Source organism: Dendrobates tinctorius, unplaced genomic scaffold (genome assembly GCF_039654945.1).
Source record: "Dendrobates tinctorius isolate UK_male_01 unplaced genomic scaffold, ASM3965494v1 ptg000029l, whole genome shotgun sequence".
NCBI lineage: Eukaryota > Metazoa > Chordata > Amphibia > Anura > Dendrobatidae > Dendrobates > Dendrobates tinctorius.
Window position 1 is genome coordinate 3,178,391 of NW_027361697.1, and position 15,929 is coordinate 3,194,319.

The following is a 15,929-nucleotide window of genomic DNA, read 5'->3' on the forward strand; positions in this document are numbered from 1 at the left end:
TTTACTTGCATTTGCAGCAACACTTCCAGTTCTAAGTGCTGGATAACTGTTTTGTTTGCCTTCAAATTATCCAGGTCATGGCTACTTTACCCAGCATAACAATCGCACACATTATTGCTACCCAAGTCTTTAGGCTGAAGGTTATATAAAGAGAGAGTTTTGCGTCCTCCTCTTACATTTCCTTTGAATTGAGAATAGATTACAGATATGCTCCCACAGGTGACCCTTCTCTTTTTTGTTGGTTTGGCCTTCAACCATTGTTTTTGTATTTCAGCCTGATAATTTCTAGCATAAAGATGTACTGTACATTCAACAAGTGGTGAGCTGAAGTGGTAATGGATGTCACTAAAACTTTAGACAATAGTAGAATGAATAGATCCATTAAAATTTAAAAAACTCTGAAATAACAGTAAGCTGCCACAAGAATAAATCCAAGGGCACATTCACAGAATCACACATAACTATTCTTTTTTTTCGCAGTTTTTGTCATGGTTTTCACACTGCTGTATTGTTTTATTCAGCAGTTAATAAAATTGCACAACAAAACGGAAAAACTGCTATGTGTGAAAAAGCCCTACACCTGTGTTCACAGGATACAGAATTCCTGACTATCTTTAATCCTTGGGTTCAATCTCAAATATGTTTTGTAAAATTGCATGACTTATAAAAAAAATATATAACTGCATCTAAATTTACATGAATTCAAATATGGCCAAACGTTGAGGTCACATTGCAGGAAAAATGCATTTTTTGGCCACAGTTTTTCAAAAGTGAGCTTTTTACATGTGAACGTAGCGAAAACTGAACTTATCTCCGCTGGTTTAATACACTTTGAGTACAGTGGATCATACATGATCACAAGTCATCGCATTCAAATACGGTACACGGGGCTCACATTGTCATGACTGGTATGAGTCCCAGGGGTGGAACCTCCATCTGTCGAACATCTCATATACCCATGATTGGGATTAGTGCTATGGACACCTATGACATGGAATAATATATCTTTTTACATGCTATATGTTATTGCTTACCATTAGTTAACAAAATTGAACAAACTCAATCTGCAATCTTCATTACGTCATTCATTTTCATCCCCCTGATATGCAGTTTGATCCATGTTTTCCATTTTTATCTTATGGGAGTTTCTTTCCCAGTAATATAGGCCTAATATGAGGTCTGTGAGTATACAGGGTGCCACTGTCTTCACTTGTATCAGAACAGCTCCAATACTGCACTTATCACCTCTCCATGTCCTTTCCACAAGGTGTATAGACCCTCTGCCCTCCCTGAGATACTTTCACCCCTCTCCCTGCAGATCTGTGTACTACCTCCTCCTCCTCAATCTTGCTATCCATTGCTGAGAGAAGATGGGGGGAGCAAAGAGAGCCATCAGGACCAGAAGTTCCTCAGACAGATTTGAAACATTTTTACAAAAGCACACCCCGATAATAAACCATTTTTAAAGGGAATCTGTCACCCCATTTTTCGAGTATCAGCTGCAGCCACCGCCATCAGGGGCTTATCTACAGCATTCTGTAATGCTGTAGATAAGCCTCCGATGTAACCTGATAGATAAGAAAAATGAGTTATATTATACTCACCCAGGGGCGGTCCGGTCTTGGTCCGATAGGTGTCGCGGTCCGGGGCCTCCCATCTTCTAACGGTGACGTCCTCTTCTTTGCTGGCTGTCATGGCTCCTGCGCAGGTGCACTGCTCTGCCCTGTTGAGGGCAGAGCAGAGTCCTGCAGTGCGCCTGCGCAGGAGCCACGACAAGCAGCAAAGAAGAGGACGTCACCGTTAGAAGATGGGAGGCGCCGGACCGCCCCTGGGTGAGTATAATATAACTCATTTTCCTAATCTTTCAGGTTACATCGGAGGCTTATCTACAGCATTACAGAATGCTGTAGATAAGCCCCTGATGGTGGTGCCGGCAGCTGATACTCAAAAAATGGGGTGACAGATTCCCTTTAATAAAAACAATGAAGAAAATGGCTTAACTTTGCATTTACCAAGCAAATAAACAATTTAAAAATTCTGTGAAAAGCTGTATATGACTTTCCATGAGGAAAAAAACACTTTGAAGTGTTATTTTTTACTTATACAACTCTTATTTCTTTATTAGGTTGTTTAAATGTCATGGAAGCAAGTAGTGGCCACTGTAGGTTCAATGAGAAGCTGATGGCAACATTGAATGTTTGCCTGGGATCTGATATTCCTGGTCCGATCAACTGATCAATAAAAAAAAATTAAAAAAAAAATATATTAGAAAGGCTAAATCATCCTAATATATGACTGGTCTGATCTGATTGCAAGCAGTTTGACAGTAAGCAGAAATAGTGCCCTTGTAAAGCTGGTGCGCAAATTAAACATTATACCACGAGCCCAGAAAATTAACCAAAATATACGAAACATGGCATGCTTATCCTTTTTTTCTTCCCGCTTCCTAAATAAAAAAATATAAAATACACTAGGATGGGTAAATCATCCTAATATATGACTGGTCTGATCTGACTGTTAGCAGTTTGACAGTAAGCAGAAAATGGTGCCTTTTGTAAATCTGGTTCAAATTAAACATTAGGTCACAAGTCCAGGAAAGTAACCAAAAAATATACGAAATATGGAATGCTTATCCCCCCCCCCCCCCCCCCCGCTTCCTATCTATGCAAGAAATCAGTCTGTGACATTTTAAATAAATGGGATCCGGTGTATCTGAAGTTGTAGGGTTCCTCATGGGTATTGCTACTTTGTCTAGAACAAAATTTCCATTCACTACTGGATTTTTTCCAAAATACTCAACACAGTTGATTTTTGCGTAAGAATATAATTTCATAGCATATTCTTGGCAACATTTCTATTTACCAGCCAGTGTTAGAGACCTGCGTTCCATTTCTGGTAAATGCCCTGAAGGCATCTCCCACCAGCCCTTTTCTTCATTAAAGTTCCTCTAAACATTGCTTTAAGTCCATCCAAACTGATTAATTCAGCTCTTAATCAAGAAATACACACTAGACATACAAGGTCTTTTCCAACTCCAAGAGACTGTAGAGATGAAATAAACTCCACTTAATTATCTTACCTTCATCATTAGAGCATTGTTACTGAAACTGCTGCTCGGAGAAGGGGAATCGGAGATCTCATCCAAGCTTTCTATATGCAGGTGGGGAGGGAAGAAACCAGTGAAAATGCATTATAAGTATATACACCAGCTAAGAATTTTCTATTTTAATAATTTTTATTTCATTTTTATTAAATTTGTTTTTAATTTTTTTTAGGAAAAAGCAATGTATCAAGTGACCAAGGTGGTTTTGCCAACAAATGTTTTCCACTTGCTGTCTTGTTTCTTATAGCACATTAGCACTTCTACACTACTTTTATCCCTTCATTCCAGCCTCTGCTATATCTTACCCCACCTATTGTCAATATGCCCACTTGTTTCCAACAGCACATTAGCACTTGTGCTCTCCCTTTCTCTCTTCATCCCAACGTTGTCTGTTATTTCTCTCCCCGCCAGTATTCTACTCGCCTCTTTGTTTCTTATAGTATATCAGCAGCGCTAATGCTAGCATTGCATCATGGCAACTAGGGAAAGGGAAGTTGTAGCCGATACCACTGGCAGCTCAGCTTCCATAGTACTCATCTACTATTCTTGGTAGAACTGCAGGTTGTGCAGAGAGGAAGCATAGCAAAAAAAAGAGGCATAAAAAGTGGTAGAATAGAGAAGGTAACATGCTAGAAAGGATTATGCTTTATTTTTTTTATTTTTTTTAATTACCACACAAATGACAGGTAATGTTTTAAGACCCAAAATAGGCAAACCCTGAAGAAGTTAATAAACCACACAGGGGAACATCTGTCTACAGCAAATATTGAATAAAATACAATCCATGTGAACGTTTGTATAATTTAACATATTTCTAATGTTTATGAATTACCTAATTATTAAAAATTAATTAACAAAGGAGCATGAATGTCCTATTTAGGCCACACTAAAAGTGCTTAGCGATTTTGCAGCTTTTGTGCCTTTTTGTACATATACAAGTCAATGCAATACACTGATCCGGGTCCATAATTACTCTTTTTGTGACTTTCTGCAGATATACAAGTCAAAGCAATACGCTAATCCGGGTCTATAATTACTCTTTTTGTGCCTTTCTGTAGATATACAAGTCAATGCAATAAGCTGATCCGGGGTCTATAATTACTCTTTTTGTGACTTTCTATACATATACAAGTCAATGCAATACACTGATCCGGGGTCTATAATTACTCTTTTTGTGACTTTCTATACATATACAAGTCAATGCAATACACTGATCCGGGGTCTATAATTACTCTTTTTGTGCCCTTCTGCAGATATACAAGTCAAAGCAATACACTAATCCGGGTCTATAATTACTCTTTATGTGCATTTCTGTAGATATACAAGTCAATGCAATACTGATCCGGGGTCTATACTCTTTTTGTGCCCTTCTGCAGATATACAAGTCAAAGCAATACGCTAATCCGGGTCTATAATTACGCTTTTGCCTTTCTGTAGATATACAAGTCAATGCAATAAGCTGATCCGGGGTCTATAATTTCTCTTTTTGTGCCTTTCTGCAGATATGCAAGTCAATGCAATAGGTTGATCCGAGGTCTATAATTTCTCTTTTTGTGCCTTTCGGTAGATATACAAGTCAATGCAATACTCTGATCAGGGTCTATACTTACTATTTTTTTTTGTATTTCCTGCTCAATTGTTTGCTGTCATATCAGAAGGATAAACATCAAATTTCAATTACTATTGATATATTATATAATAAAAATGTTTCTGCTTGTCTTTTGATGGCAGCACCCGACCCTCCTGGGGACTTCAATGGTTTGCCTTTCACGGATATTTTGAGAGTAAATGAATGCATGACAGGCTGGGAAAGGACAACCACTGTTTATAACGTATTCTAAGAAGGTAGAGAAATGTTTTTAGCTATGTCATAAATGACGTTCCTATATTTTCTGATATGTGCGGGTCCATTTAGACTCCATAGGAGGCACGTTTAACTCCTACCATTTGAGAAGCACTACATTCTCACCTGCTGGTATTTTCTACTCTATTCATTTAATGGGTCAAGTTATTGGCTTATTAGTAGCACCCACCTATTGTTCTCGGGAGCAATGAAAGTGACTGACGGAAATGAGTTCAGAGATAAGAAATGCATATCAATGCCAATGCATCTGTCTAGTCCTATTCAACGCAGCTGAAAACAGCTCTTCAGTGCGGCTCTATGGTCGAGTGCCGACAAGATAAAGCACTTCTTTACCACATTAACAGGCATTGGCATGCAAATAACATGATTTTCTCATCAGGAAGAACTAAACTACATATTTATGGAGTAAATAACATTATGCATAATAACTTCATACAAAGATGTCCTCTGTCAAGAACTGAAGAGGTCTGTTCAGTTATCTGTAAGATAAATCTGTTTCTGGATAATGCTATCTGACAACCAGTGTGGCCAACACTTCAATTTCCACTTGGGTTGTCAACTAGATGTCCTATATCTTGATGGTAACTCTATCCAGTAAAACAGCATGGTAGATCAATGCTTTGTGATGAACATTTATAATATTCTCAGCATTTCGAGAAACAAACGCAACCATGAAATGGCTAAATAAGATACGTGTCTTCAGGAGCACACTGCGCCTCTGCCTCCTGACTTCCTGCTTGCCTGGGGGCAGTGCACTCCTGATGATTGACAGTTCAGAAAAGCAGCATGGGTCAGATGCAGGTCTGAACTGTGTGTTCTTTCATGCTGCTAGCAGAGGTAACTTTTCTTCTGCAGCAGCAGAGGAGGGCAGAGGCACCGGAGCTGGAAAGATCCAGCTTTTCAGCAGTGCTTGCAATCTATACTGGAAAGAACTTGCAAGCACGTGTTCTATACCTAGGAGACTGGCCACCTGTGACAGAAAGCAGTGGAGGCCAGTAACTTAGGCAGTGAGCAGTAAACTTTGGAATTAAAAATCCATCCATTCTTGAGAATGGAGAAGATTTTTAATATGAGGTAAATTGCAAAGTTCATCTCATCTCCACCCATCAGACATTGATGACCTGTCCTAAGGATAAACAATCAAGGATAAAGTCCAGAACAATAAAAAAATAAAATAAAGATAAAGTGGTGAATCCATTCAAACGTTTTCTTTCTTAAAATGGTGTGACCACTTTAGTAGTTTTCTCTCCACTCCACAGTCAGAAATTGTACTCATTCCCTTTTTAGAGCCCATATGACCAAACACCCCACTGCACTGTCTATATAGACAATACAAAAATAAACTGTGTGCCTCCAATATGGCCTCCATCAATAAGGGTTTCATTAAAATAAAAAAATAACATTATTACAACATTAAAAAAAATTATCTTCTAAAAACTTTGCATTTAATCAATATAACTGAGAAAGACGACATACTACAAGTCCAAAAAGGACGAGTCAAGGATTTTTAAATCAATTTCACAAAGGTAACTTATTCCCTTGAGAAACGCTATTAACCTGCAGATGTGGAGATAATCTGCAGATTAATAGCATTTAAACCCTGGCTAGCTGGTTTACTGTTGCAGCAGCTACAGTGAGAAAATGAAGTTTTATCATCCCTGCAGCTGATCGCTTCCAGTCATCGGGACGGTGCAGGGAGCACTGTAATCACTCCCTTACACTTTGATTGGCAGCCGGATGTGCAGTGTGTGTGTGTGCAACTTATGTGTGTGGTGCAGGCTGTCAATCAAAATGCTAGGCAGTGATTGTGTTCCGCGGTGATAGTGTACTGAGTGGTCACTGTATCCGCTCCCTGCATCCACCCCGATGACTGGAAGTGAGCGGCTGCTGGGAAAATATATAACGTCTCCCTGTCGCCACTGCTCCAGTAAGACAGTGCAGGTAAATAGCGTTTCATGAGGTAACAGGTTTGCTTTAAACTGGTCATATAAAGACCTGCACAATTTACCTTTTTCCTGTGACCCATCATAGGTGTTGTAGTCAGAGGATAATTCAGAGACTGGTGCTGGTTGCTGAACACCCCATTCATAAGTATTTTCATGCTGCGGCTCCACATGCTGGAGATGTGTGTACTGAGGAGGCTGGCTGCCAGCACGGCCAAGCTCTGCACCTGTAGTGTGCAGATCAGCTCCTGCATTGTGTAGATTGGCTCCTGCATTGTGTAGATCAGCTCCTGTATTGTGTAGATCGGCTCCTGCGTGGTGTAGATGGGCTCCTGTGTGGTGTAGATGGGCTCCTGTGTGGTGTAGATGGGCTCCTGTGTGGTGTAGATGGGCTCCTGTGTTGTGTAGATGGGCTCCTGTGTTGTGTAGATGGGCTCCTGTGTTGTGTAGATGGGCTCCTGTGTTGTGTAGATGGACTCCTGTGTTGTGTTGATGGGCTCCTGCGTTGTGTAGATGGACTTCGGTGTTGTGTAGATCGGCTCCTGAATTGGGTTGTTCGGCTCTTGTATTTTGTAGATCAGCTCCTGTATCTTTTAGATCAGCTCCTGTCTTGTGTACATTGGCTCCTGTGTTGACTACATAGGCTCCTGTATCGGGTAGATTGGCTCCTGTGTTGTGGTCTTGACTTAATTGTTGAGCTTCATTTGAAGTGGAAACTTCTAAGGGGAGACATGAAGCAAATTATTGGAAGAAAATGCATTGCATTTATTGATTTATACCAATGGAAAAAGTTGAAAAAAAACAAAAAACATAAAATTGAGCCAGAGCATACAGTATGTTGGTATAAGTGCAATGCATAGGTGCACATTCACACTGTGGGCATTTAACAGACAGAACCTAAGATAAAAACAAAATGATCAAATATCCTGTAAAAAGTAAGTGAATAGTAATAAACAAGGTGAATAGTAATAGTATATGTAAATAAAATAGGGTACTTAATTGACACTATTTTGATCAAAATAGAGTAAAAGCCATCCAACCGCGACAAGGTGTACCCAATCGGAATGGTACCTAAGTCTTTTAGTTCACCTCACCATGTGTCAGCATATGTCCAAATAAATAAGGGCAGAGCAGAACCCAGAACAGACTGTACAACCCCCTGTCCGTGGGAAGCTATATAAACAAAATGGACAGCCCATAAGGGGAGCCATGCCCCTGTACGTACAAAGTACAAAAAATCTGAAACAAAACCAAAACAATGAGCCAGAGCATATATTAGTATAAGTGCAATGTAAATAGGATATCAGGTGAGTATGGACTTCGTTTTTCTTGCCTAGCCTTGGGCACTTTGACAAAAACTTTTAAAGCAGGGAAAACCCCTACATGGCTTCCTTACATGAGCTAACAGTCATCTAAACAAGATTGTTCATGATCATTTGCTCATTGGCCAGTGCAAAAATACCAATACTGATCAGCCGATGAGCAGCAAACAATCAGGACTTCGTTATCGACTGATTGGATCAATAATGTGGCATCAATATCCTCATTGTCAAAAACCCATTGCGTATCGTCAACGGTATGCAAACAGTTTGGGGACTGAATGCTCTAATTAACAAACGTTTGGTCCTTACATGGTTGGCATTACTTAAACGAGCACAGATCAACTGGTTATATCATAGGTCAATGCCCATTAAGGTCAGAAATCTAGCAGTGTAATCCCACCTGTAGTGTTAGGTGCTGTATTGCTTCCTTGGCCTTCAGAGATGACAGGGTTATTTGTACCTGATGTGCAGTTTTTCTAAAGAAAAAACAAAAAACAAATTGTAACTTATATCTGCAATTAAAATATACCCTTGTAGCATGGGTGCTGTCAGGTACCAGGTCGCTCTCCCTGTGGGTGAGCTGCTGCTTCGCAGGTGGTCGGAGAATGGAGCCATATCTTTTAGGTTAGGGACCCACTGAGGAGGTTTACCGTAATGTGGCATTGTGCTTCATACAGTCTGATCAGAATGTCTTGGAGATCAGACAGACAGGCAAGAATCCCTGTTTGAGAGGAGTCTGATCAGACCGTGTGAAGAGAACCACTAGTATCATTGGTTGCTAGGTACAATGGTCGATTTAATGGCGCTGGAGCTAGCTCAGCTGTGTATGAATAATAAAAACTGCATCTGTCTACACCAATACTGCATTGCCTGTGTGAATGCTACCTAAGGTGAATGCCTAATGCCTACTAGAGAGAGAAAATCAAATCCCTGCAATATACATATATACAGTGAAAGAAATAATTATTGGATCCCTTGCCAATTTTATAAGTTTGCCCACTGACAAAGACATGAACAGTCTATAATTTTAAGGGTAGGTTAATTTTAACATTGAGAAACAGAATATCAAAAATAAAATCCAGAAAATAACATTGTATAAATTATATACAATTATTTGCACTTTGCTGTGAGAAATAAGTATTTGATCCCTCTGGAAAACAAGACTTAATACTTGGTGGCAAAACCCTTGTTGGCAAGCACAAAAGTTAGATGTTTTTTGTACTTGATGATGAGGTTTGCGCACATGTCAGGAGAAATTTTGGTCTACTCCTCTTTGCAGATCATCTCTAAATTATTAAGATTTTGAGGCTGTCGCTTGGCAACTCGGAGCTTCAACTCCCTCCATAAGTTGTCTATGGGATTAAGGTCTGGAGACTGGCTAGGACACTTCATGACCTTAATGTGCTTCTTTTTGAGCCACTCCTTTGTTGCCTTGGTTGTATATTTTGGGTCATTGTCTTGGTGGAAGACCCAGCCATGACCCATTTATAATGTCCTGACTGAGGGAAGGAGATTGCCGCTCAGGATTTTATTGTACATGGCTCCATTCATTCTCCCATTGATGTGGTGAATTAGTTTTGTGCCGTTAGCAGAAAAACACCCCAAAACATGTTTCCACCTCCATGCTTGACAGTGGGGATGGTGTTATTTGGGTCATAGGCAGCATTTCTCTTCCTCCAAACACGGCAAGTTGAGTTAATGTCAAAGAGCTACATTTTTGTCTCATCTGACCACAGCACCTTCTCCCAGTCACTCACAGAATCATCCAGGTGTTCATTGGCAAACTTCAGATGGGCCTGCACATGTGCCTTCTTGAGCAGGGGGACCTGACTGGCACTGCAGGATTTTAAACCTTTACAGTGAAATGTGCTGGCAATGGTTTTCTTGGTGACTGTGGTCCCAGATGCCTTGAGATCATTAACAAGTTCCCCCTGTGTTGTTTTAGGCAAATCTCTCACCTTCCTCATGATCAATGATACTCCATGAGGTGAGATTTTGCATGGTGCCCCAGATCGATATCGACTGACAGTCATTTTGTATTTCTTCCATTTTCTTACTATTGAACCAACAGTTGTCTCCTTCTCAGCCAGCGTCTTACATATGGTTTTGTAGCCCATTCCAGCTTTGTGCAGGTCTATGATCATGTCCCTGACATCCTTATAAAGCTCTTTGGTCTTGTCCATATTGTAGAAGTTAGAGTCTGACTGATTAATTGAGTCTGTGAACAAGAGTCTTTTATAAAGGTGACTATGTAAGACAGTTGTCTTTAATGCACGTAAAGAGTTGATTAGGAGTGTCTAACTGGTCTGTAGGAGCCAGAACTCTTAATGGTTGGTAGGGGATCAAATACTTATTTCTCACTGCAAAATGCAAATAAATTTACATTAACTCTATCTCTCAATGTTAAAATTAACCTACCGTTAAAATTATGGACTGTTCATGTTTTTGTCAGTGGGCAAACTTACAAAATCAATAAGGGATCAAATACTTATTTCCTTCACTGTATATATAATGTAAAGCTAGATATGGATACATATATATTAGTGTGTGTGTGATAATTGCATATAAAATATATTTTCCAGTTTAACATATATCAGCTATGAATAACGCCAATTTTTTTTGTCTTTCCGAGAGAAGCATTTAAAAAGAGTTCATATGCAGTTTAATTAGATGGGGAGCACTGGTTTATAGAAACAGAGTGTAAGCTCGGTATAATGCTTGTTTCGCATCCTGAAACACAAACATCTCATTCTATTGGTCCAGATGAGACTCAGAACAAATCTTCTCTAAGACTTTCAATATAGCTGTGTAGCTGTGGCGGCCTCCACTGAAACCGCTTCACCTACTGTCCCTGAGCTTCCTGTCAGAGGCCCTTTTATGCTTCTGTAATTGCTTGATTCCGAAAGCAAGGAAAAGTCTGTGATACGGCGTGCCAATTACAAGCACATCCTCTCAGTACACGTGGACCCCTGGCCCTTGCACAATCTCAGGTTTTTATAGCTGAGAACAGAACCACAGAGAATATCAGATGGTGGAAAAATGATGATGGAAGGGAACGAAAACCATTTTTACGAAACAGAAATGTGTTGGTTTTTTTTGTTTTTCTTTCTTTTTTTTGTCTTAGAGTCACAAAAGTTGGTGGGAACATTTTTAAAGTGCCGGAAAAAAAAATTGCTAGAAATTTTTTTTCCCAAGAGTCTGTTAAATGGCTTGCTTTTCTCGACTCCATTTACAGCATCTGCAAGAAACCTGCATAAACTGGGAGAACACTAATGGCCGCATTGCACTAGAACCTATAGTAATCAGCATCAATCACTTCTAGCAATACATTAAGGGTGATCTTTCTGTTTTTAACAAGCCGTCATTGCACGAAGTCATTTTTACAGCTTTCCAGTGTATTGTGAGAAGCGCGTTCAGTGATTAACATATGACACAAACAACAAGAAACGATCTTTTATTAGCTCAGACTGTCTGCGTGCCTTAGATTTATAATTGCGATGCTCGTAGTGATACTACACAGTGCGCCCATCCATATGCCCAAATTCAAGATCTGGCCCAGTACCAGAAGAAGGGTTGCATGAAGTAAAGGGCATGTCACACTAAGAGATATCGCTAGCAATATCGCTATAACTTGTGACGTTATAGCGATATTGCTAGCGATATCTCTGTGTCTGATACTTACCTACGACCGGCTCCCCCGCTGGTAATCGCTGATCGCGCGAGAACGTTCAGGACTGTTTCTCGTCGTCAGCTTCCTGCGGCGCTTCCTGCTGTGATGACGAGTGACGCGTGGAGCCGGGCGGGAGGACGCAGGATCGCCTGGTGTGACAGGTAAGTAGCGATCCCCATCCCCAGCGATGTCGCTAGTGAGATCTGCCTATGTGGCAGCTCACTAGCGACCACTTAGCGATGTACCAGCGATCCTGACCGCGTCATATCGCTGGTCGGGATCGCTGGTACATCGCTAAGTGTGACAGTACTGTAATGTATGGTAAACCAGAATAAAAGACAGAATTTAAATCTATCGTAGAATAGATGATAACTTGCAGTTCGGTGGTGGTCCAACTGTGAGGTCCCCATTGATCTGAAGAATCGGGCTCTTAAATATGGAGTGGTGGACGTTGTGAGAATCATGGGGGAATAGTGGATGAGGGCAGGTATATCTCGCCCAGATACCTGTCCTATGTGGCCTAGTCTGGTCAGTATCTCACCTGGTGACTAATGAGTAATGGGAAGCGGATATAAAAGGATGCGAGGTGGTGTGTTAGTTGCTCAGCCTGGGCAACACAGAGAGCATGTCTGTGTGAGCGACACTTGTGAGTGAAAGCTGTGCTTACGGTAACACTGGTTTGGCTGGCTGGGAGAAGCCCTCCAGTTGGTAGTTAGTACAGACCCTGTTTAGTTTGGCTGGCACTGCACTGATTAAGGAGAGCGCCACTGACTGTTGTGCCTCTCTTCCCCTCCCCTTCCATCATAGTGTCTGGTTCTGCCCACTTACGTTCTGGTGGGGTTGGGGTTAAAAATTATGGGACCAATAGGAGGAGGAAGGGCTTAGCACAGCCCCTTCCTGTGGGATATATAGCAGTGCATCTGAGGCCGCCCTCCCTCTTTCCTCCTGGAAGCACATCCTGGAAGTGCTTGTCCCACCCTCCCTCCCTGTTATGTGTACTATTAATGTTCCTTTTGTTCTGTTTTTGTAGTTACAAGTCACAGCGGTAAAAGAAGGAATGGCACGGAATTACGGCTTGCTGGCTGACTTGCCTGCGGATATGGAGCAGGGCATTTGCGGCAAGTGCGTGTTAAGAAAAGTTATGTGCCTTCAATATGGTTGTTTAACAAAGCATTTATTAAAGCTGTGACCGACCTTCACCCATCATTTGGTTTCTGAGTTGATTTATTATGGGGGGGCAGAGGTAATGTGTATGGGTTTGTCCCTGGGTCGCAACAGTCAGTGCCGGACAGGCAAGGATTTGTTTTATGTTTTATTTCCTGTATGTTTTGCTTTCACCTGAAATAAACCTGACCCAGCGTCAGGTATGACCGAATCCCGGCTGTGCACCTGAGTTTCATGCTAAACCCACGTGGCCTTTGACCCCAGCAAAGGTGACCCCGGAGTGTTTTATCACAACGTGCATACTCTGTTCCTTGTCTATTAAACCAGAATCAAGTACGTCGCTATCTTCACCAATTACATAGAGAGCAGTAACACACATGAACAGTCACCACCAGCGGTGTAACTAAAGTCCGATGGGCCCCGATGCAAGATTTGGACCAGAGCCCAACATCCTGGTTTATATATATATATATATGTGTCCTCTATCCTGGCAAATACAGTGGAAAAAAAAGTATTTGATACACTGCCGATTTTACAAGTTTCCCACCTACAAAGAATTGAGAGGTCTGTAATTTTTATCGTAGGTACACTCCAACTATGAGTGACAGAATCTAAAAAAAATCCAGAAAATCACATTGTATGATTTTTACATAATTAGGCCTCTTTCACACATCAGTGTCTCCAGCATGTGTGGTGACAGTTTTCACACGTACCGGAGACACGTACTCACGTAGACACATTCAAATGAATGGGTCTGTGTACATGTCAGTGTGCTTCCACGGACCGTGCGTCTGTGGGCAAAAGACGCTGACATGTCCGTTTTTTGCCAGCAGCATGGACAGCAACACGTGCACATGGCGAACAAACATTGATGTCCTCCGTGTGACACGCATCGGCAACCGGGTAAGAAGCACTATAGTAAGCGCTGTTCCCCGGTGGCAGGTGCAGAAGCCACCTCTCATCATTCTCCCCTGCTCTACCAGCGAGCAGAGGAGAATGATGACAGCCGGCTTCAGCACCTGCCGCCGGGGAACAGCGCTTACTGAAGCGCTTCTTCCCCGGCGGCTGTCTGTGTGATACTGATGCGGCACACGGTTGCCACACATAGTACACACACGGACACGGATATCTCTGGTACTAGTTTTTCCGGTACCGGAAATAAAAGGACGTGTGAAAGAGACCTTAGTCTGCATTTTATTGCAGTAAATAAATATCTGATACAATAGAAAAACAGAACTTAATATTTGTCACAGAAAACTTTATTTCCAATTACAGAGGTGACAGAGTTTCCATTCCTATAGATAACAGAACCAGTATGGAATATGGTTTATGGTACTGCGGTGAATCATTTTCTTGTATAATTGGCCTGATCTTTTCAGCCATATACACCACCACCAGGTAGCACTTGTGAGATAGTGTCCTTCTCTTCTCGGAGAGAGTTAATTTGCATCTCTTTTACCAATGGAGCTTTGTAAATAAGATTCTTTATAAAGCTGGTCCAACAAAGCATTTCTCATGATAGAAATTCCTGGCATGACTGAGGTCCTGGATTCTATTTGGAGATCATACGTATTCCCTTTGATTGTATGGATTTCTATTGGCCTTCCAGTTTCCAAAACATATCTTTCCTTTGAAACTGGCCCTAGTGGATGCAGGGACAGCTTATTAATTCTACTTTGTACCAATTGAAGATAAACTGCAATCCGATTTATGTTGTCCCATCTGAGGGCAGGGTAAAGTAAAGGGCCTGTCACACTAAGCGATGTCACTGGCTTTGTGACGTTATAGCGATATTGCTAGCGATATCGCTATGTCTAATATTTACCTCCGACCGGCTCCCCCGCAGGTTATCGCTGATCGCGCGAGAACGTCCTGGGCCGTTTCTCGTCGTCGGCTTCCTGCTGGGCTTCCTGCTGTGACGACGAGCGACGCATGGACGCGGGCGGGAGGACATCAGGATCGCCGCGTCTGACAGGTAAGTAGCGACTCCCTATGTCGCTGGTGAGATCTGCCTGTGTGGCAGCTCACTAGCGACCACTTAGCGATGCACCAGCGATCCTGACCGCATCATATCACTGATCGGGATCGCTGGTACATCGCTAAGTGTGACAGTACCTTAAGAGACCCTGATTCTATTGCTGGGTAACTTACAGGGCTTCCAGCTGTAGTTTTGATAAAACACTTTTATCTTCTGCAGCTCTGCTAGTCCTCTCAATGAAAGCCTCCAGCTATGTAGTTCCTCAGTATTCATGAGCTCTATCTATTTCCACCTCCTACTATGGATTAGTCAGCTTTCTGCCTATGCACAGTATACTCACTGTTCTACACAGTCAATATGCAGGTTCCTGTTATTTAGTCCTCTGTCTATCCCAGCCCCCATAATACTGATTGACAGATTTTATGCACAGTGTACTCATGGTTCTACACAGTCTGAGCTAATGACGGGTCAAGTAGCTGCAACCCAACAATAAGGGGAAAAAGAACCTCAGCCTGTAATTACAATACATAGTACTGTACCCTTCCTCTACAGATACTTCTGGCTCTGCACAGTCCGAGGTTATGTGGGGCTAGGCAGCTGCACCCTAACAAAAAGGGGGAGAAGAACCCAAAAAGTAATTGAAGTACATTGTAGTACTCCCCTCCCCCACAGATACTCACGATTCTATATCCAGTGTAGCCAGAAAGCTGTCAATCAATGTTGCAGGCTGGGTTATATAGAACAGGCCATTAAAGGGAACCTTTCACCATAAAAATGCATTCAGAACTGCAGGCACCATGTTACAGAGCAGGAGTGTGCCGCTTCAGGGATTTGGCAGCATCCGAGAGTGGACCCTCTGGGTCGCGGAACTGAGGCCCCCAGGGC

At 41.8% G+C, this 15,929-nt stretch overlaps 1 protein-coding gene across 6 annotated transcripts in view; it reads right to left on the reverse strand.

Moving 5' to 3' along the window:
• The window catches only part of SEC16B (SEC16 homolog B, endoplasmic reticulum export factor), a 236,747-nt gene that overhangs the window by 90,828 nt on the left and 129,990 nt on the right, over nucleotides 1-15,929 (reverse strand). For 5 of the 6 annotated variants that reach the window (XM_073571295.1, XM_073571294.1, XM_073571297.1 and 2 more), the window contains 3 exons: nucleotides 8,633-8,708; nucleotides 6,976-7,629; nucleotides 3,080-3,150 (listed from right to left, as the gene is read on the reverse strand). In XM_073571295.1, coding sequence (XP_073427396.1) covers nucleotides 3,080-3,150; nucleotides 6,976-7,629; nucleotides 8,633-8,708 — 801 coding nt within the window. Of the gene's footprint in view, nucleotides 1-895; nucleotides 985-3,079; nucleotides 3,151-6,975; nucleotides 7,630-8,632; nucleotides 8,709-15,929 lie in introns of all 6 variants that reach the window. The other variant, XR_012231401.1, reaches the window with a different exon arrangement.